The sequence below is a fragment of the Apis florea genome, unplaced genomic scaffold (genome assembly GCF_048593485.1).
Source record: "Apis florea isolate Af1SG1 unplaced genomic scaffold, ASM4859348v1 contig_1615_pilon, whole genome shotgun sequence".
NCBI lineage: Eukaryota > Metazoa > Arthropoda > Insecta > Hymenoptera > Apidae > Apis > Apis florea.
The window spans coordinates 929,159-950,998 of NW_028256416.1; the positions used below are offsets into that span (position 1 = coordinate 929,159).

Below are 21,840 nucleotides of genomic sequence, written 5' to 3' on the forward strand. Positions count from 1 at the left end.
TCGTGATAGGTGGCTCGTCGAGTTAAAATGTAAATTAAAAAACGTTCATTATTTCTTAACCTTTTGTATTTCTTTAATAAAACAACTATGGATAAAGAACGTATTTGCAGATTTATCATCCGATGCATTAATCTGCAACTAATATACATTTTATATGTACATTGATTTAAAATTTGTTATCATCTGGCAATGGTACAGAACATTTCTATTAATAGCGTCCGTTTAGAAAGGAATTATTTATTGAAATAACCTATCGATGAATTTTTTCACTCGATGTTCACGACAAATTATTAATTTCCTTTTCTCTTTCAGTCTTTCGTTTCACGAAATAAATTAAAAATACACGGTGAGATTAAGTCGTTCGTTCCGTTCGATCTGACTGTTTCTGGACATTGTTTCCGCCGTTACTTCCACACTATCCACCGTCTAAAAGAAAGAAAAGAAAGGAAAAGGAATAATAACAATAACAACACGATTAAAGAACACGCGTCACAATCGTGTACCATTATTTTATTGGAGAATGGATGGATACGATACCCTGTCATCGTCATCCCACGATAATTTTTTAACTCTCTGTGAAACGGAGCAAGCAGGCCACGCGGGTACCAACGAGTCTGGAACGTCTCCCGAATAATTGGAAGATTGGCAAGAGCTAGCGTTCAAGTTTGTTCTCGCGCTCAAGTCGTTCATGTTTTGCACCAAACCTCCGACGTTAGGTATGTTGGAGGTCGCAGACAGACCTGGAGGATTAGGAGCTGGTGCTATCTTGTGTCTCGCGTAAACAGGCATTTGCCTGGCCGACGTTACACCTAATTTATACAAACGAACGAATATTCAATTCGATGAAACATTTCAATTGAAACAATTATTTATTTACTTTTAATCGTGGCACTATAGTTCCTAGCTCCAAAAACAGGATTTTCAACATCGTCACCGCCGTTTTTCGCCGCTTCACACTCGCCATCGTCCACGATCTCGCGATCGACGCGATCCATTTCTTCGTCCCCGGTGACCGCCTCCTCCTCGTTCTCCCCGATATTGCGCGCATCCTCGACTCGAGCTCCTCTTCGAGGTCCAACTTCGAGAGCGTCCTGGAGCATGTTCGCCCCGAGCACTTGCGGTGTCGGGCTCAGGGCAGAGGGAACCGGCGATTTTTCTCGATAACCGGTCCCCACCGAGCTTACGGACCCGCTGGTCTTCGGTCTTTTGCTTTTTTTGCAACGATGTAAAAATTGTACCCCAAAAATTCAAACGATAAATAAACAATAAGATACAAAGGAATTATGCTTACTTCTTGTATATGTACAGTATCAAAACAAGTATTATAACACCAAGGAGGCCCAAAACGGCGCCGAAAACGGCGACAAGGAGGACGCTGCCCCCGAGCCAGGCGGGTGCAGCTCTCGCTGCGATCGGCAACGATCCGCTATTCGGCACGTGCACGATTACTGGGATCATGCTGGACCTTGAGAGAAGAGATAATATAAAATTGAATTATAAATAAAAGTTTTATTTATTAAACTGCAGAATAGAACCTGGGGGGGCGGCCAGAATCGGAAGCCACAGCCACTAATCTGGCCAAGGAACCGTTAACCGTTGCTACCGATTTCAGGATTAATTCTCCATTGTCACGTATCTCGAAAGATCTGAAACACAATTGAATATATTTTATCATTTATTCGATCGTATTGAAATAACGTATATATTTTGTTGTCTCCTCATACCTTGCGTCTGGACCTCTGAGGGATAAACTAATTTTGTCGTCCCTGTCACCATCGGCGGCTTCTAACTTTCCTGAAAAGTATTGTTAAACATATCAATTCGTGAAAAAAGAAAAAAAAAAAGAAAAAGAGAAAATTGGCTCACCGACAATGGATCCTTCCCTCGATGTCGCTGCGTGGAATTCGTATCTAGGATGACGAAACCGAGGCTCCCACTCGTTCACATCCTCGACAGAAACGTTCACGCGCGAAGTGTCGTTCTGTAGTGTCGTGTTTTAAATTATTCTTGTATTATTTTCGTTTATGTGAAAATTAATTATTATTATTGTCTCTAAAATTTGAAACGAGCAATTTCGAGAAGATTGCACGTACGTGATGGCCGTCGGTAACGCGAACCAAAAAACTGTGCTGGACCCTCCTTTCGTAATCCAGAGTGCCCTTTAAGATCAACTCGCCTGAATTGGTGATGGAGAATCTCTCGAGATCTTCAACCGCCCCCACCAGCCAAAATCTTAAATTCTGAAAGTCATTGAAAAAGAGGAATTTAGTAAAGAAAAAAAAAAAAAAGAAAGAAGAAGAATCGTTAAATTTCTGAAAAAAATTTGACTCACGGAATCCACTTTATTCACTCCTGTCGTTAACAGAACACTTCCCGGAGGGGTATTTTCTGGGATGCTGGTCTCATGATCCCTTCGTATAAATTTGACAGGTAATCTTCCACCTAATTTATAATAATTGACAATTAATCGAAGGAGGACAATTAATTGAGACGAGGGAAAATTCGAAAGAATAGAGAAAAAAAAGTAGAGAAATTATCTTCACCAGCGGTCGGCTCCACGCTCCAATCGGCCTCCCGGGAAACGACTATGGTGGAAAGAGCGTATTTATCCGGATTGTCCAACTGCGTGGCCTGGAAACAAAATGGAAATGAGATATTCGGACAAGGATATTTCTCCGCGTTTTAATCTTATTAAATTAATTTGTTAATTGCGAGGATGTTTGCCTTGACGACGATCGTTGCTGGGGACAAGAGTTCGTGTTCGTATAACGGCCGCGTTATGGCAACCTCGGCCGTTTCCGGATTCAGGGTGAGAAATGGAAGAATACCTCCTTGAATCGTGTACTTGACGGGAGCATTAATTCCTACGTCTTGATCCATCGCTTTTATCGCCGTAGGATCTACCTTCAGTGTCTTTCTCTGGAAAGAAAGAAAAAGTAAAAAATTTATACAGCTTCGAGATCATTATTTTAAAATTTTAAGATTGATTTTGTGCTTCGATCTTGTGACTTTCTTAACTCGAAATAATTTCAAATTAAATAAAATAAACTTTTATATTTCGATGTTTTATGCATCTTTATTTTCATGTAAACAAATTTGTCGAATATTATAAATATTGTATTGTTGGTTCAATTTTAATAAGTCAGGACAAGTATCGCTAACTAAAACGTCTTTCTCGAGAGCAAACTTTATTTTTCTTAACATAATTCACTCTCTATTATTTTTTATACTTCTTACTTCATCTCCATCTTCATCACTGCTTTCTTTTTCTCTATCGTCAATTTCTTTACGAAATTAGAATAACATTTCAATAAAATCTAAGCTCATCTTCGAAGCTCGAAATCTAATCGTTATCGATAATAATTCTACACTTATAAAACTCAAAAAACTTTGAAAATAATATTTCTCTTCCCACGATTGAACTCGGATGCTAAAGATCCGATTCGCGATTTAATTTGAGACAAGAAAATCTACCTATTCGACTATTATTCTTATTCTACATTTTATGTAAGATTATACATAAAGTGTTTAGGAATCTATTCATGAAACGATATTCTATAATAGTGTCTAAGAGTCACCATTCGAGTACAAAGAATAATAATAAATAATTAATAAATGGTATTGCATACCGTTTTAACGTTTCGAGGAACAAGAATTTTGTATTGGTCACTTTGAAAGGCAGGATTTTGGTCATCCGCGTCGATGACATTTACGTAGAGTGTCGTGGCGGATGATTTCGGCGGGTTACCTTGATCCTACGCGAACGAAACGACATTCGTTACGACATTTTGATAAAGTTCATTAGTCATCGTTAAGCGAGGATTCAAACGATTAATGGCTCACTTGTGCGCGTATATCGACAGAGAAATTGGCCAGTGTTTCGTAATCCAGCGGCTTCCTCAGGACCAGAGTACCTTCCAAGGCGTTTACGAACACGAAGTAATCCTAAAAAAAAAAAAAAAAAAAATGTTTCGTAAAGATCTCTTTCATCCAAGGGATCAAGAGAATGAAAAATGGTACCGAGTGTGGTCCAGGCAAAACTGCATATTGTACGGTAGAAAATGGTCCCGGTTGATCAGCATCCACGGCTCTTACACCTTGAAGAACCCTCGTACCCACCACCGTCACCTATTATCAACAATAATTATCAATAAAGAAAAAAAGATATATATTTGTAATATATACGGTTCTTACATCTTGAAGAATACCTATCATCTATATCAGTTATCAACAATAATTATCAATAACTACAAAGATATATATATATAATAATATATGCAATACACGGTTCTTACTCCTTGAAGAAACAATCAACAATAATCATCAATAACTACAAAAAAAAAGATGTAATATACGGCTCTTACATTTTAAAGAACCTTCATACCCACCATGATTTATATATGACTTATATTATATCAATTATCAAGAATAATCATCAAAGAAAAAAGATATATATATCTATAAGATATATACATATTGAAGAACCCTCACCGTGACCTATATCAGTTATCAACAATAATCATCAATAACTACAAAAAAAAGCTCTTACATCTTAAAGAACCCTCATACCCATCTTATATATGACTTATATTATATCAATTATCAAGAATAATCATCAATGACTACAAAAAAAAAAATATATATATCTATAAGATATATACATATTGAAGAACCCTCATCGTGACCTATATCAGTTATCAACAATAATCATCAATAACTACAAAAAAAAGCTCTTAAAGAACCCTCATATCCATCTTATATATGACTTATATTATATCAATTATCAAGAATAATCATCAATAACTACTAAAGAAAAAAGATACATATTGAAGAACCCTCATCGTGACCTATATCAGTTATCAACAATAATCATCAATAACTACAAAAAAAAGCTCTTACATCTTAAAGAACCCTCATACCCATCTTATATATGACTTATATTATATCAATTATAAAGAATAATCATCAATAAGGACTAAAGAAAAAAGATATAAATTGAAGAACCCTCATCGTGACCTATATCAGTTATCAACAATAATCATCAATAACTACAAAAAAAAGCTCATAAAGAACCCTTATATCCATCTTATATATGACTTATATTATATCAATTATCAAGAATAATCATCAATGACTACAAAGAAAAAAAAATATATATCTATAAGATATATACATATTGAAGAACCCTCACCGTGACCTATATCAGTTATCAACAATAATCATCAATAACTACGAAAAAAAGCTCTTACATCTTAAAGAACCCTCATACCCATCTTACATATGACTTATATTATATCAATTATCAAGAATAATCATCAATAACGACTAAAGAAAAAAGATACATATTGAAGAACCCTCATCGTGACCTATATCAGTTATCAACAATAATCATCAATAACTACAAAAAAAAGCTCTTACATCTTAAAGAACCCTCATACCCATCTTATATATGACTTATATTATATCAATTATCAAGAATAATCATCAATAAGGACTAAAGAAAAAAGATACAAATTGAAGAACCCTCATCGTGACCTATATCAGTTATCAAAAATAATCATCAATAACTATAAAGATATATATATATATATAATAATATATGTAATACACTTCTCTTACATCTTAAAAAACCCTCACCGTTATCAACAATAATCATCAATAACCGCAAAGAGAAAAAGAGAATAAATATATAATACACGATATAATAATATATATAAAAAAGAAGAAGAAAGTTTGTGAAAAATGATTTCTCACCTCGGAGATGTTCAAGACGTAAGGCGAATTTACGAATTGAGGCGCGTTATCATTGGCGTCAGTCACGCGAATGTTGACCGGTATCACGAATCCCTGAAACAAATGGAAAAACGGATCGGAAACGATGTCGCTCCGTTTGTTACTCGACGCTCGTAATAAGCCGCATAGAGTACAGGATCTAAAGTGTGTTTCCTCTCGCAGATCACGTTCACGTAAACGCTCGCTGGCCCGTCCACGCCCTCCTTGTCCAGAGGTCTGATGAGGGTTAAATTCTTGGAGTAGGCGGAGAATGTGACGGGGCTGTCGAGTTCCTGAAGCCTGAGCTCGATGTCGCCCTGGGGCCCGGGGTCGCCCAACACCCCGAGCACGCCCACCGTGTCACCGACCTGCAAATCTTCGCCCACGAAGAGGTGGGCAGCGGTCGCGCCGTTCTCCAGGAAACATCTCGCGTCACGGATCACTGCGTCCAAAGATAAATAAACATTGTATAACGATGCGCGTGAAATTAGAATCGGATTGGAAAAGTGAAAAGTGTATCGACGATATGTAAATGCACGCGAAATCATTGTTGGGAAAAAATTGAAATGAAAGATATCGGGAAAAGGAAGAGGAGGAGTTTCGAGCGAGTCGGAAATGATGGGTAAGAAAGTTGAAAATTGAACGGTTGGCCACGTGTGAGAGAGATATTTCTTTGGCTGCTTCGAGCGTAGAACGAATCGTGTTTCTTCGATCCACATCCAGGTATCGTGTGGTTTTTGGGTTTCCGGAGTTTTTTGTGAAGCGATTCACAAAAACTGGTCTCTTTCTCTTATCGAAACTTCCTTTACCTTATTCTTATTTGTTCAAAGACAGTTACGCGCGGAGAAAAAAGAATTTGAGGGTAATATTTTATGAAAATTTCTCTTATGCTAATTAGTTTCGAGTCTTTTCTTAATTGGATGGCTTCTTTAAATGGAAATCTTTGACTTATTTTTCTCGTTTCCGTGGAATCGAAAGAAGACTAGAATAATTTGTGCGACGACTTCTTTGAACTTATTGAAACTTTCAACGACTTATTTGTTCAAAGACAGTTACACGTGGAGTGGAAAAAAATTTGAGCCTACCTATAAAAATTTCTCTTATCCTAATTACTTTCGATTCTCTTCTTAATTGGATAAAAGAAGACTTCCTTAGGTGGAAGTCTCGGACTTATTCCCCTCTTTTCCGCCGTATCAAAGGAAGAATAGAATAATATATTCAACGACTTCTTTAGAAGGGAAAAACATGATAATCGTTCGTAATAAGATCGAGACGAGCGGTATTAAGCGATCATTGCCTCTAATTCGTCGTGCATCGAGGCTTCTCTTGTCCGTTATTTCTTCGACTTAACGGTGTTATTTGTGCCGTTTTTACATCTATTGAAAAAAAAATTAATAATTAATCGATAACTAATAATCTGTAAAAAGGAGTGACAGAAATTAAAATTCATCTAGAATCTACGAAGAAAAATCTAATCTTCACAACTACTAATCTTCGATTCGTAACATCGAAACATCGCAATTTCCCTTTTATTCCAACGTGGATATTCAAATATTAAACGAACTATACCACAATGTTTCGTTCCCAATCCATAGCACCATATATCCATATTAGAAATCTATGTTACAAACGAGCGGTACGAGTTGTTATTTACATACATTCGCGAATGCATACGTACGAAAATCCGACACCAACATATGTCGCGCATGCGCGTAGTGTGTGTGTGCAGAAAAGAAAAAAACGCGTGCGCACAGAAGTCATTTAACAGGCGCGCGTGCGCGAGGGGTTAGACGTGTGCGCTCCCTTGGAGCGGAGTTCCGCCCGAGGCCAGCTCACGGCGTATCGACGATGCAACGTTCCGCGGTTGCTTTTCGTAATCTTTTTTCCCTCCAGTCGAAGACTTTTCCAGAAGAAATTGCACGTATATACATATATATATATATAAATCGTTATTTCCAATTCGATGGAGGAAATTTACGTTTATCGACGTGCACTCTTCCGAGTCGATGAAATTTATCATGGATAATAAATGGAAATGGTACTTAATCGTGCACGAGCTCGATTGCGTGCACGACGAGGATCGCTTAATAAAAACGATGACTCCGAAATTTGAAGCTTTATTTTATCGGTAATGGGATCGTTTCGAATATTACGCTTCGATGCCCGAGCTAATAAAGCGGAACGAATTGTTTTGTCGCGATTATTCGTCCATCGTTTTAACCGTACTAACCGTCGTAGAAAAAGGGGCTAATGCGAGTTCGCACGATTATTACACGAAGTGAAAAAGTAAACGCGCGTCTTTAAGCGTCATCTGAACGTTTAAGCTGTTCCGTCTACCCAGATAACGAGACACGTAAATGAAAGAGCGACGATTCCACAACCTACGAGTCTCTTGATTGTAACAACACGTTGTAACATTGTATTATCACGAAGCTCGTCGTGAAAACGAGAGAAACGCAAACCCTTAAATGGAATTTGACTTTACTTTACTTTACTTCAGGATGAGGAAAGAGATCGGATCAAAGAGTTCATAAAAGAATGGCGAAACGAGGTAGTGGAAATATCTCGCCGCCTCTCTTTTATCACGGCCCAATTATTTTGTGCGTGCAAAAAATGGCCGCACAAATTTCTACGAATGTATCCGGAGCGACGGGGAGAGAAGAGAGAGACCGTCAAAACCGTATCTCGATTTTCGCAATGGAACCACTTTCTAAGTCATTCGATCTTTATCCTCTGGTGGATATGTCGCGAGAGTCGTCGAAGGGAAACGGACTGCTTATTGTGCAATATGATTGCGACGCTTCTACGATTCGACGTTTCTACGTTTATGCAATAAATTTACGATTTGTTTTACAGAGATCAAAGGCACGTTTTCTACGTTCCATGCAATGAGTTTACGATTTGCTTCAGAGGCGCAAAATATTTTTGAAATATAAATTCGATTTTTATCCTCCGGTGGAATACGTCGCGAGAATCGTCGAAGAGATACTAAAACACTGTGCAACAATGATTTCTTTAAATGCGACGCTCTTCGATTCGACGTTTTTACGTTTATGCGATAAATTTACGATTCGTTTTAGAGAGATCAAAGGCACGTTTTCTACGTTTTATACGTTCCATGCAATAAGTTTGAATATTTCCAATTTTTGTAATATAAATTCGATTTTTATCTGACGATACAATGATTGCGATTTCTTTCGATGCGACGGTTTCTTTTCCATTCGTCGTTTATGCAATAAATTTACGATTTGGTTCAGAGAGATCGCGAACTGTTTCCAATTTTTCTTCCATACAAATTCGATCTGTTGGATCGTTCGCACGCGATCAACCGTGCGATGAAACGAAAGGCGGCGCGCGATTAAGGTCGCGATCGAAGCGGAATCAAACGGGGAGGAAGAGTGGATTATGGAGCGGAAGGGGGAGATGGCGTGAGAATGGCGGAGGGAAGACCCACGTTGTCCCGCGTGTAAATGCAGCGTGTAACAGAGAATGGGCAGGATCCTCAGAATATTCCGTCCCATGGCGATCCAAGGACATCCTTCATCGGTTCGGGCAACGGCCGGCGCATCTGCAAATTCGTGCAAAATTTTATGCATAATGTGAACAGCTGCTCGAAAGTCATCGATATTTTGCACTCGTATTTCACGTATACTACCTATTCCTATCCCATGAGCGGTCAAATGCAAAGAAACATATGTATCTTAACATAGATTTTAGCTAATTGGATTCGTGAAGTACAAAACGGTAATACAGAAAGTTGTGAATATTGAAAAATGGGTTGTATCTGCACTATAGAAAAAGTCAATAAGTCATATGGCGATAACTTTGTATACAAGAAATTCTAAAAAGAAATTTCAAAAACGGTCATTGACCACGTGGTAGGTTTAGTGTTAAGAAGGTTACCAATAAGAATGTATATTTACTGCGACATACGAGTGCAAAGGGTTAAAATATAAAATTATCGTGGAAAAGAATATAGAAGAATACGATTCTTTAACGAGTTTCAATTCTTCTTCTTTTTAAGTCGAAGCTCTCTCGAATAGCGTGACCACGAACAGTCTCCAACGAGCGAGAAACGAACGCAAACGTTTGTCCTGGGATCGATGTCCAAACAGTCGAAAATGTTGCAAGAAAAAAAAGAAAAAAGAAGGAAAAGAACAGAGACGCGCAACTGAACATAACGCGTGGTTAGAAAGCATGCGAAGAAACTGCTTTATTACGTGAAACCTAGATACGTGGAACGACATCGGGTGGCGAAATTTCGAAAATTCGAATCGACGAATAATAAAATAATCAGAGGATTGAAAGAAAACCATCCTTCTTACATTCTTCTTCTATCGTTCGAACGAGATTCGAAATTACTCGAAAAGATTGCACACTCCTCGATTTCCTATCGGGTGAAAAAAGAAAGGAGAGGAGACGTTGGGAAAAGTTATTAATCGCCAGATGGCGGGTAAGGCAAAGCCGGATACGTTATGTGGGCCACGATACTTGTCAAATTCACCGACCGTAAACATCGCCACGGCGTAAAATCCTCCCTCCGCTCAGAGAATCACGGCCCGATGAATCACTACTCCTTCGCCCGCCACTTTCACGATCGAAACAACGTATCGATTTTTCGATTAACCGCTCGAGAGGTGACTCTCGCTCACTTTGCTTGAAATTTGCTCGATAGATTCATATTACGAAATCTACTAAACAACAGAGGAGGAGAACAGACGCTTAATCATGGGAAAATACGTTAGTATAGGCAATTGACTGGAGATTTTCGTCCGATTCCGCGTAAATGGAAAGCTGCGTAACATTCTAACAGGAGGGATTGCAAACTCTGCTCCCAATAACCCCGGCAAAACACATCGAACGATATACTATGTTGTGATAGTTTTTTTAAATCATGCAATTGTTACATGAGATATCACACGAAGATTAAGAAATTATCTTCGTAAAGATACATTAAAAAGTTTTATGTGCTAATTTATTATGTGTAATCATTTTAGAGGTAAGAAATTCAGAGTGATATCTATAACTTTTAAAAAACTTACCACAATTCTCTTCGACGAACGCTCCTCATTCCATCCTCGATCCCAACAAGCCGCGTATCAAATCGGCATCGTTAACACTTCGATTCGAACTTTTTCAACATTTTGTCCGAGCACGAAAACACAAATGGTTGTGGGCAAATTCACAAATGGTCGAGGAAAACGAAAGAAAATTTTCACCAGCTACATTTTCCTTCCATCTATCCACGGCGGTAATATTTAATTCGAGGGGAGGAAGAAAGAAGGAGAGAAACGTGGAGAAGGCAGGTGAAACCACCTGTCCCAACCAACTTTTGACCGGCCGCTACGAAACACGGACGGGCAAAGAGACGCGGTAGACCGTCACTCGGGAAGTCGGTTCTCCATTGTTGGGAAGAAGGGGGAGCTGGACGGCCAACCGAGCGCCAACCTGCTTCGAACAGGTGTTTACTTTCGTTGGCAGGAAATTGGACGGCTGCACATGCGACCTCCGAAATTCTCTGGGAAAAACTCGTTACAGCGGCCGTTTTCCAATCGAATTCCCTCCTGAAAATCCCTCCAATTGCTCGATGATATTTATTTGCTATTGTGAATAGATTCTCTTTATAATCTCTATAAAGTGTAGAGTAATATATCGTCGAATGGTTAGATTTTTTTTTTATCTGAAATTAGATCGAACTGCATTCGTTTTGCAAGATTTCGAAATTAGTTCGAGATGAGTTTGATTTCTCGTTGTTAAATAACGAGATTATCTCCGTTCGTTGACGATAGAGAGAAGGCGATGAAAATAAGCTGACAGACCGAGAATGCCAATTTGCTTTATTATTAAAATATATCCCACGAAATGTAGACTTCGACATATTTTCTTTCTTTTAAACATTCATAAAATAAGCTTTTGCATTTAAGAAGGTTACCAATCGAGTAACAAAATTCCCTAGTAATTATATGTAATACAGTGCAAAGGATTAAAATGTAAAAGTTTTGCAGGTTAATTTCGTGCGTGAAATCGTGTGGAGTCGTTGGCTGGGCGAGAAGCGAGCGAAAAAAGCCTCGAGTGCAAAGGGTTAAACAATTATCCCTCCTATTTTGATGTTCGTTGCGCGGAACATGGAAATTCCGTGAGGAAAGAAGAAGGAAATGGAAACAAACGCGTGCGAATTTCGAATTTTTATACGTGTAATCCCTTCGTATGGAAGCGAATGTGTTAAGTTTAGAGAAGATTGAGTCAAGGGATATATATATATATATATTATGCAAGCACGGTTATATCGGTTTCTCGCTTCACGCGATCGCGTGTCGATGAAACGGTGTCGATATCCGATTTTGAAGAATCTTGGAGCAACACACAACACGTGGGAGAAATCTTTTTTATTCGAATATAATAGAAAGGATTTCGTTCAAGCGGCTAAATTCGACTACGATTTAATAAAGGAGAAACGATCGATTAGATTTTTATATTAAATTTTCTAAACTAAAGAGAGAGAGAGAGAGAGAAAAAAGGAATACGAGAACACGACGCGTTCACACCAAAGGCGCTCCGTTCCACTGTATATAAGCGTCTTGCCACCTGTGAAAATATAAAAGGATATATGTATGAAATATATCTAATAAGAACGCGAGGAAACGAATGGAATTAATTATTCACTTGGAACGAATCAGTTTCTCCAACGGAGTTGCAGCCATGTCCGTGCATTCCTTGCTCGGCCCCTCCAACTCGGACTCGTTTCCGGAATTTGACCTGGTGTCCACGGTCAGAATGGCGTGGCTCCCGCCGCAAGTGAAGTATTGAATCTCGAACCTTGCCAACACACAGAGAACGTGGAAAGCGCATCGTTTAACCCATCGTTTTCCCTACGGGCTTCTCCGTGCTCGAGAAAGATCGTTCAATTGAGGTTGCTTCGACGGTGTTTATTAAAAAAAGGAAACGTTCCTCGAAACAGGGTATTTGTAACTTCGAAACACGCTCGCTTTTAATTAATTACAATCAAAATAACGTTGTACACAATGTAATAATATGATACGATTGTGCGATAATAACAATTGTTAATATGTCTTATTTTTCATCGTTTTAAGGGATGGGATAAAATCTGTATAAAAGATAATTAATCTAAAAAAAGGATAAACAAATTTGAAAAATAGGATAGTTTTGTTGGAAAAAAAAAAGTAAATTATCTTTCTTCGGTAAGCGCTAACTTTACTCCCTGGGAACATTAGGACAAGCGTCTCCAAACCGATTTGGTTTTTCTTTTTTTTTGGTGATTTTTATTATCGAGGAATCTCGTGAGAAACAAAATATCGATGCTACGTTTCCAAAGAAAGATACTCGATGTCTAATAATTCCTCGTCACATCGTACAATACGCGCCATCTTATGTAGAACGACTATAACCGCCTATAGTACCTCGATAACATTTTATGCAGAACGACTATATTAAGAAGAGCGATTATAGTCGTCCGTAGTGTCTTGGTGGCATTTTATACAGAGCGATTATAGTAGTATCTCAGTGATATTTTATAGTAAACGACTAGATTAGGCAGAGCGATTATAATCGGCTATAGTGTCTCGGTGGCATCTTATGGAGAACGATTATAATCGTCCGTAGTATCTCAGTCGTATTTTAAAGTGAACGACTATTGTCGGTCATAGTATCATAATGGCATTTTATGGAGAACGACTATAGTGGATCACGATACCTCGGTGGCATCTTGTACAGAGCGACTATAGTTACCCATAGTATCTCGATGGCATCTTATGCAGAACGACTATATTAAGCAGAGAGACTATAGTAAGTAGAGCGATTATGGTCGCTCATAGTATCTCAGTGGTATCATTTTATGCAGAACAAGTCACCCGTAATATCTCAGTGGCATATTATGCAGAGCGATTATAGTCGCTCGTAGTATCTCAGTGATATTTTATAGTAAACGACTATATTAGGCAGAGCGATTATAATCGGCTATAGTACCTCGGTGATATCTTATGGAGAACGACTATAATTGCCTGTAATACTTCGGTGGCATCTTATGAAGAACGACTATATTAAGCAGAGCGACTATAGTAAGCAGAGCAACTATAATCGTCTATAGTATCTCAGTGGTATCTTATGCAGAGCGATTATAGTCGCTCGTAGTATCTCAATAGTATTTTATGGTGAGTATATGGTGACTATATTAAGCAGAGCGACTATAATCGGCTATAGTACCTCAATGGCATCATCTTGTGCAAAACAAACAACTATAGTCGCTTGTAGTACCTCGAAGGCATCTCGTGCAGAGCGACTATATTAAGTCGGCCATAGTACCTCGGTGACATCTTATAGAGAACGACTATATTAAGCAGAGCGACTATAGTAAGCAGAGCAACTATAATCGTCTATAGTATCTCAGTGGCATCTTATAAAGAGCGATTATAGTCGCTCGTAGTATCTCAATAGTATTTTATGGTGAGTATATGGTGACTATATTAAGCAGAGCGACTATAATCGGCTATAGTACCTCGATGACATCTTATGGAGAACGACTATAATTGCCTGTAATATTTTGGTGGCATCTTATGGAGAACGACTATATTAAGCAGAGCGACTATAGTAAGCAGAGCAACTATAATCGTCTATAGTATCTCAGTGGCATCTTATAAAGAGCGATTGTAGTCGCTCGTAGTATCTCAATGGTATTTTATGGTGAGCGACTATAGTCGGCTGTAATACTTCGGTGGCATCTTATGGAGAACGACTATATTAAGCAGAGCGACTATAATCGTCTAGTATCTCAGTGGCATTTTATGCAGAGCGATTATAGTCGCTCATAATATCTCAGTGATATTTTATAGTAAACGACTATATTAGGCAGAGCGATTATAATCGGTTATAGTACCTCGGTGATATCTTATGGAGAACGACTATAATTGCCTGTAATACTTCGATAGCATCTTATGGAGAACGACTATATTAAGCAGAGCGACTATAGTAAGCAGAGCAACTATAATCGTCTATAGTATCTCAGTGGCATCTTATAAAGAGCGATTATAGTTGCTCGTAGTATCTCAATGGTATTTTATGGTGAGCGACTATAGTCGCCTGTAATACTTCGGTGGCATCTTATGGAGGACGACTATATTAAGCAGAGCGACTATAGTAAGCAGAGCAACTATAATCGTCTATAGTATCTCAGTGGCATCTTATAAAGAGCGACTATAGTTGCCATAGTACCTCAATGGCATCTTATGGAGAATGACTATAGTCGTCTGTAATACCTCGATGGCATTTTATGCAGAGCGACTATACTCGACCAAAATGCCTCGATAGCATCTTGTACAAAGCGACTATATTTTTGGCCATAGTACTTCGATGGCATCTTATGGAGAACGACCATAGTCGGTAATATCTCAGTGGTATTTTATGGTGAACGACTATAGTCGACCGTAGTGCCTCGGTGACACCATATGCAGAGCAACTATAGAAAGGATTGAACAAAATAAAATTTCATCCCATCTGTACGTACCGTCGCTCGGCGTGATAATTTCTGAGCAGCTCGCGATTCGTGTTGAAGAGGACACCGTGATGGCCGTGGCACAGGGTGACCCAAATCGGCAAATTCGGGGTCTTCAAGCGGGAGCCGGGCTGTTTGCTCGATTGTCCGTCACCCTCGTGCACCAGAAATCCTATCTCGCTTCTGGCGAGCACGCCCCATTGCGGTATAGCCTTGCGCAAGAAGGTGAAAATCGAGGGAGGGAGGGAGGAGAGAGAAAAAAGAAGAGAAAAAAAAAGAAACTTACGTATGTGTTTTCATCCCCGACGTGCAACACCCCGTTGTGAAGATGAGGGGAAGCGCGACCGGTCAACGAGAAGATTACCACGCTTATAGAGCCCTCCTCCGGACAACCGCTCAACATCGAACTTCTTGGATTTTCCAGATCGATTTTCACTCTGGCAAATATTATTTATCGGATCGGATTTCGATCTTTCGATGAGAGGAAGATTGACGATGGGGGAAATATTTTGTTATTTATCTTACTTGGAAAGTCCTCTGGAGAGTACAGCGCTGTACAGCAGCAATATAGCACCGGGACTACCCTCGTCTTGAAACTATGCGGGTTAATAATAATAATAATAATCGTTTTCTTCGGAGAAATCGTGTCCATCGTTTAAATAAAATGCATTGATAAACTTACCAAGTATAAGTATCTCTTGATAAATATCTCCAGATCGTCCAAAGATTCGAATTCGAACAAATGCAGCTAAGGATCGGAAAATTCGTTCGATTCTTCGAAGAATTCATGAAGACGAAGGATGATGATGAATAATAATTATGAAGGAAAAATAAATAGTACCTTCGAGTAATGCAAGTTTTTATAAAAAAAAATTATTTTCGAATAACTTTTGTTCCAATTATCTCATTTTGAATCGCTTTTCCCCTTAAAATTGCTTCCTAAAATTCAAACAATTTAGAGAGAAAAATATAAATCTACCAACAGAAAAGAAAAAAAATCATTCGCTTCAAAAAAACAAATTCTGAAAAATTTCAAATATCTTTCATGCTCGATCGATCAGTAGAATTTCACAAATCGATCGACAATCGATTCTTCGAAGAATTCATTGAAAGATGATAACGATAATAATCATGAAGAAAAATAATCGGTTCACTTGAATAAATAAACTTTCGCGAAAAATATAAATCTACCAACAGAAAAGAAAAAAAATCATTCGCTTCAAAAACAAATTCTGAAAAATTTCAAATATCTTTCAAACATCGATCGATCGGTAGAATTTCACAAATCGATCGACAATCGATTCTTCGAAGAATTCATTGAAAGATGATAACGATAATAATCATGAAGAAAAATAATCGGTTCACTTGAATAAATAAACTTTCGCGAAAAATATAAATCTACCAACAGAAAAGAAAAAAAATCATTCGCTTCAAAAACAAATTCTGAAAAATTTCAAATATCTTTCATGCTCGATCGATCAGTAGAATTTCACAAATCGATCGACAATCGATAACGATAATAATCATGAAGAAAAATAATCGGTTCACTTGAATAAATAAACTTTCGCGAAAAATATAAATCTACCAACAGAAAAGAAAAAAAATCATTCGCTTCAAAAACAAATTCTGAAAAATTTCAAATATCTTTGAAACATCGATCGATCGGTAAAATTTCACAAATCACAATGGCGCAAGAATACGATCGCACGAGGATTTAAGAATTTTTACGTACGGTCTCGGTGAGACCATCCTGAAAGTATTGCACGCTATGCTGCACGTAGGGGGTCTCTTGTGGCAACACCACCACGGCCGTGGACACGTTCTCGTTTCCGCCGACACTTTGACTCGGCGAGCAACCAACATTTTGCACGGCGAACCCACCGGCGCAACGCCAAACAATCTCGGCTATCGTCGACGTCAACGCATCGATCTGCCTGTCGTACGACGGTTTCAATAGGCTAAAATTTTCAACAGGTAAGCAAATGTTTTTTCCGCGAACAATTTTGTAACGAGGAGAGATTTTAACGAAAGCACCTTTCGGGGTGGCTGTCCCGCCGCTTAGATTTGAACAGGAAATGCTTGAGCATCACGGCTTGCACAGCCGTGACGAGGGCCCTGGTCGTGTTCCTCGGTGCCCGTAATCCGAACGCCAAGCTTTGCCCGTAAGGTCGCAACGTGAACCCGGTCCTCGCCCATTCCGGCCTCGGTGGAGTGGCGCAACTCCCGAAAACCAACGTTCTCAGGGCCTAGGAAGGAACGTTTCGAGCGAATTTAAAATGTCAGAGAGGAGAAAAAAAGGGAAGGCCTTTTCTTTCGTTCGATATCTTGATCAACGAATTACCATGCACGTCTTCTCATCGATTGGTTTGCCTCCGACAACGGATGTTTTCGTCAGTGTCCTCGTATTCCTCGGGTATATAATCTTCTCTAGAAGAAGAAAAAAAAAAAAGGGAAAAAGAAACGGATGAAAAGGTTCGTTGATTCTTTCCTCTTCTCTAATTCTTTAAGAAAAATCCTTCTCAAGAGAGGAATTCTCCACCTGGATACAACTCGTCCGACTCTGCCATCAGAGCTGCGCACCTCGCCGATCTGGTAGACAGCGACATTACAAGTAAACGCGTCCTGAATCTCTTTGCACAGCAGGAATATGTGAAAAAGAAAAAGAAAACGAGGAAAAGGAGTATCTTCCAACCAACGAATTGACGTGGATAAAGAGATCCGAGTGGTAGAAATAACTTGGAAGATATTCGGTTCGAGATGGAAAATTGCGACGACGATGCACACCGGCCCAGGCCTCGCATCAAACTATCAAATATCAATTGGGATTCGTGCCGAATTCCAGCTACCTTTTATATACAGCCGGATAGGGAACCGGCGACGAAACTTTCGAGCCGCACGAAACGCGTCACTTTGGACGTCCAAAGACACTTTACCCGCGAAAATAGGCGATAGACATGCCCTAATAACGTCTATCGTCCGTCGTTTTGCAGTCGTGCGCAAAAACGTGTCTCGTGCAACCTGCTCAACCCTATTTTCCCTTAGCGCAAATAGTCGCTCCCCCCTTTTATTCCGGGGGGAGGGGGGGGGGGGGGGAATAAATTTCGAGCGCAAATGTGAACGGTGCATGCATTTTCATGAGCGTGGAGGTTTCTCGTTCGAGTTTCTACCCGGAATCGTAGAATGTTTTTCTTACTTTTAATCAACACCAGTAATTTTCGTAAAATTTTCTTTTAAAAGTCCTTCGTTGCAACGCCTTGTTGCGAATTCGCGAATCGACGAGTCATTATCTGGATCGTACTTTTGTGCTATTTGTTATACGTCAAATATGTGGAAGATGATTTTTAGAAAAAAAAGAAAAAAAAAAGAAAATACATTGAATCATTAAACGTACATTAGATTTGGCAGATAGTATCCAATCAAAATTGGATTAATGGGGATAAATTTTGCGCGAAATTGTTGCAATTATTCGAATCACTGGATACAAAACTAGCTTCCGCGATGTTGCATCTGGAGCGGAGGTTAATTGACGAGGAAAAATAGTACGTCTTGTTTTTTACCGAAATAATCGTGTTTAGCAAGGAAACCGTAAGTTTAACCGTAAAGTAATCGCATGTATCCTCGGATCCCATTTTTGCAACTTGTATTGTTGTTTCGCGTGACACGTGAACTTTAAAAAAACGTATACAAATACGTGAGAATCGGCAGCTACTTCTTAACCCATTTTCCGTAACGAGATTCACTTTTCACTCCGCAAATACGTAATAGTTTCGGTACCTGTCTCGAGGTTATTTCGAGTTGTTGCGAAAACAAACATCCTCCTTTTCCGAGAAAAGAAAATTACACTAGATTCAAAATTGATTTTAATCGAAAAAAAAAAAAAGAAAACTAGAAATATTCGATCCTCTGTCATTTTTTCAAGGATCTTTGCGAGTTATTTTTTTGTTGTAAAAAGAAACATCTTCCTTTTCCGAGAAAAGGAAATTACCTAGATTCAAATTTAATTGAAAAAAAAAGAAAACTAAAAATATTCGATCCTCTGTCATTTTTTCAAGGATCTTTGCAAGTTATTTTTTTGTTGTAAAAAGAAACATCTTCCTTTTCCGAGAAAAGAAAATTACGTAGATTCAAAATTGATTTTAATCGAAAAAAAAAAGAAAACTAAAAATATTCGATCCTCTGTCATTTTTTCAAGGATCTTTGCGAGTTATTTTTTTGTTGTAAAAAGAAACATCTTCCTTTTCCGAGAAAAGAAAATTACGTAGATTCAAAATTGATTTTAATCGAAAAAAAAAGAAAACTAAAAATATTCGATCCTCTGTTATTTTTTCAAGGATCTTTGCAAGTTATTTTTTTGTTGTAAAAAGAAACATCTTTCTTTTTCGAGAAAAGAAAATTACACTAGATTCAAAATTGATTTTAATTGAAAAAAAAAAGAAAATTAAAAATATTCGATCCTCTGTCATTTTTTCAAGGATCTTCGCGAGTTATTTCGAATTTTTGTAAAAAAAGAAACATCCTCTTTTCCAGGAAAGAAAATTATCCTAGATTCAAATTTGAATGAAAAAAAAGAAAACTAAAAATATTTGATCCTCTGTCATTTTTTTTTCAATATCTGTCAGTTCTTCAGTCTATCAAGAATCTTCGCGAGTTATTTCGAGTTTTTTTAAAAAGAAATATTCTTCTTTCCACAAAAAAAATTATCCTAGATTCAAATTGAATGGAAAAAAAAAGGAAAACTAAAAATATTCGATCCTCTGTCATTTTTTCTTCAATATCTATCATTTCTTCAGTCTATCAAGGATCATCGCGAATTATTTCGAATTGTAAAAAGAAACATCCTCCTTTCCAGAAAAGAAAATTAGATTCAAATTTAATTTTAATTGAAAAAAAAAAAAAGAAAACTAAAAAATACTCGATCCTCTGTCATTTTCTTTTCAATATCTATCACTTCTTCCCTCATTTCTATCAGTCTCCATCGACGCTTTTGCGAGCTCGAGGATACGAGTAAAATGCATCACGAAATTCGCACGATAAAGAATAATCGAAATCGAATTTTCCACCGTGAAATGATGTAATTGACGGACGTAATAACATCTTACTTCACAGACCAAGGAATAACGGGGATTTGCACTTTAACACGTACATATATATATATATACACACCAACCAACAGTCTCGAACGTACTTTTCAGAATCGCGTGCTCGCGTGTAATCGAGTCTATCGAATTACGAATTCGCGTCGGAGCAAGCATCTGCATTTCCCGATTACACCTACCGATGTAATGCAGTTTAATTTGCCCTCCCCTCCCCACACATTCATTGATCTAATTCGACCAGCAAGCACCTGACGATTCTTCACGACAAAGTCATCGAATCGATGCTTCGAGGGAGTGAAATTTAACTCATTCGTTGGTAAGCATTCCATACTTTCCGCTTTGCACAATTCTCTCTTGATCATATACGTACTCTTTTAGCGCGTCGAAACCAAGTTGAGATAAGACTTTTACGTGCGACGTTTGCATTATCTATCGAAGGGTTTCCTGTTGAGACAAGTTTTAAATAGGAATAGTTCTTTTTATCTATCAAAGGATTGAGTGTATACGAATGAAATTTAGTGAAATTTAACGAACGACGATTAGCGAGCATAGTGTGATGATGATAAATTGCAATTTCGATTTTGGGAAAATTTGCAGACGATCAATCATCGGATTTTATCGTGTTTGGACGAGCCATCGCGTACCGATTTCTCTTGTGAAAGAGACAGTTCTCGAGGATCGATCATCTTCTCGTTTAAAGTTCATTTGCGAACAAGTTTCGATACGACATTTGCAAGCAACGTTAAGAATCGTACCTTTCTGGCGAAGGTACGCCGGCTTTTCCGAACGCATTTCCGTGCACCGTTTCTTGCCACGCACCGACGCCGATGACGACGTGGATGTCGAACACGAGTTGCTACTCTCCTCGATTTCCTCCAGTCTTTCCTCCATATCCTCCACTTTTCTCAAAATCCACACGCGAGAAACGCTTCAAACTTTTTCCAACAATCGACACTTGAACCCCAAAATGGCTTCATTCGAACGTAACGACATCGTCGAAGCGATTCCGTATCGATCTTTGTACGAGATATGATTATAAATTTATAGTCTCGGATGAATTGGATATTTTCAACATTTTTTTTAAAGATATTAAAGAGACTGTGTATCAAAAAAGGGGTATGCGAGTTTTCAAGCGAAAACTTTATCCTCCGCGTTTGAAATCTGTATGAAATCGTTTTCTCTTAAAATGGTGTTAACAAGTGGAAGAAACAATCAAGTGTTCTTTGCTGGATCGAGCTACCTAGACTGACAGGAGTTAATAATTCCGGTAGCTTTCGAGTCGGTTCATCGCGCCGCGCACGAGCCTCTACCATCCCACCAAGGTGTCGGATACGTATATGCATAATACCATGAACTCGAGAATTTGAAGGCTCGAGTAATATAACATTTCAGGAAATCCGTGATTCAATAGCTGAAAAAAAGGTTTCGTGCGTCAGACCGACGTCCAAAGTTTTCTTAACTAAAATC

General features: G+C 38.4%; 2 protein-coding genes across 2 annotated transcripts; both read right to left on the reverse strand.

Annotated features, from left to right (window-relative positions):
* Positions 1–48: 48 nt before the first annotated feature.
* On the reverse strand, positions 49–11,162 carry Cad96Cb (protocadherin Fat 4-like Cad96Ca). Its single transcript, XM_031919851.2, has 18 exons — positions 10,815–11,162; positions 9,227–9,340; positions 5,928–6,214; positions 5,755–5,847; positions 4,021–4,128; positions 3,844–3,945; positions 3,630–3,755; positions 2,725–2,919; positions 2,544–2,631; positions 2,333–2,442; positions 2,094–2,240; positions 1,867–1,981; positions 1,725–1,794; positions 1,536–1,646; positions 1,292–1,465; positions 878–1,209; positions 538–809; positions 49–426 (listed from the first exon to the last, which is right to left on the reverse strand). The coding sequence occupies exons 2-18, from the start codon at positions 9,291–9,293 to the stop codon at positions 334–336; spliced, it is 2,490 nt and encodes an 829-aa protein (XP_031775711.1). The 5' UTR covers positions 9,294–9,340; positions 10,815–11,162; the 3' UTR covers positions 49–333.
* Positions 11,163–12,183: 1,021 nt separating this feature from the next.
* On the reverse strand, positions 12,184–21,401 carry LOC147658794 (inactive ubiquitin carboxyl-terminal hydrolase MINDY-4B). Its single transcript, XM_012490356.3, has 10 exons — positions 21,129–21,401; positions 17,619–17,704; positions 17,312–17,523; positions 17,010–17,235; positions 15,960–16,025; positions 15,803–15,873; positions 15,564–15,714; positions 15,290–15,489; positions 12,436–12,588; positions 12,184–12,357 (listed from the first exon to the last, which is right to left on the reverse strand). Exons 1-10 carry the CDS (start codon positions 21,262–21,264, stop codon positions 12,312–12,314), a joined length of 1,347 nt encoding a protein of 448 aa, XP_012345810.1. The 5' UTR covers positions 21,265–21,401; the 3' UTR covers positions 12,184–12,311.
* Between the last annotated feature and the right edge of the window lie 439 nt (positions 21,402–21,840).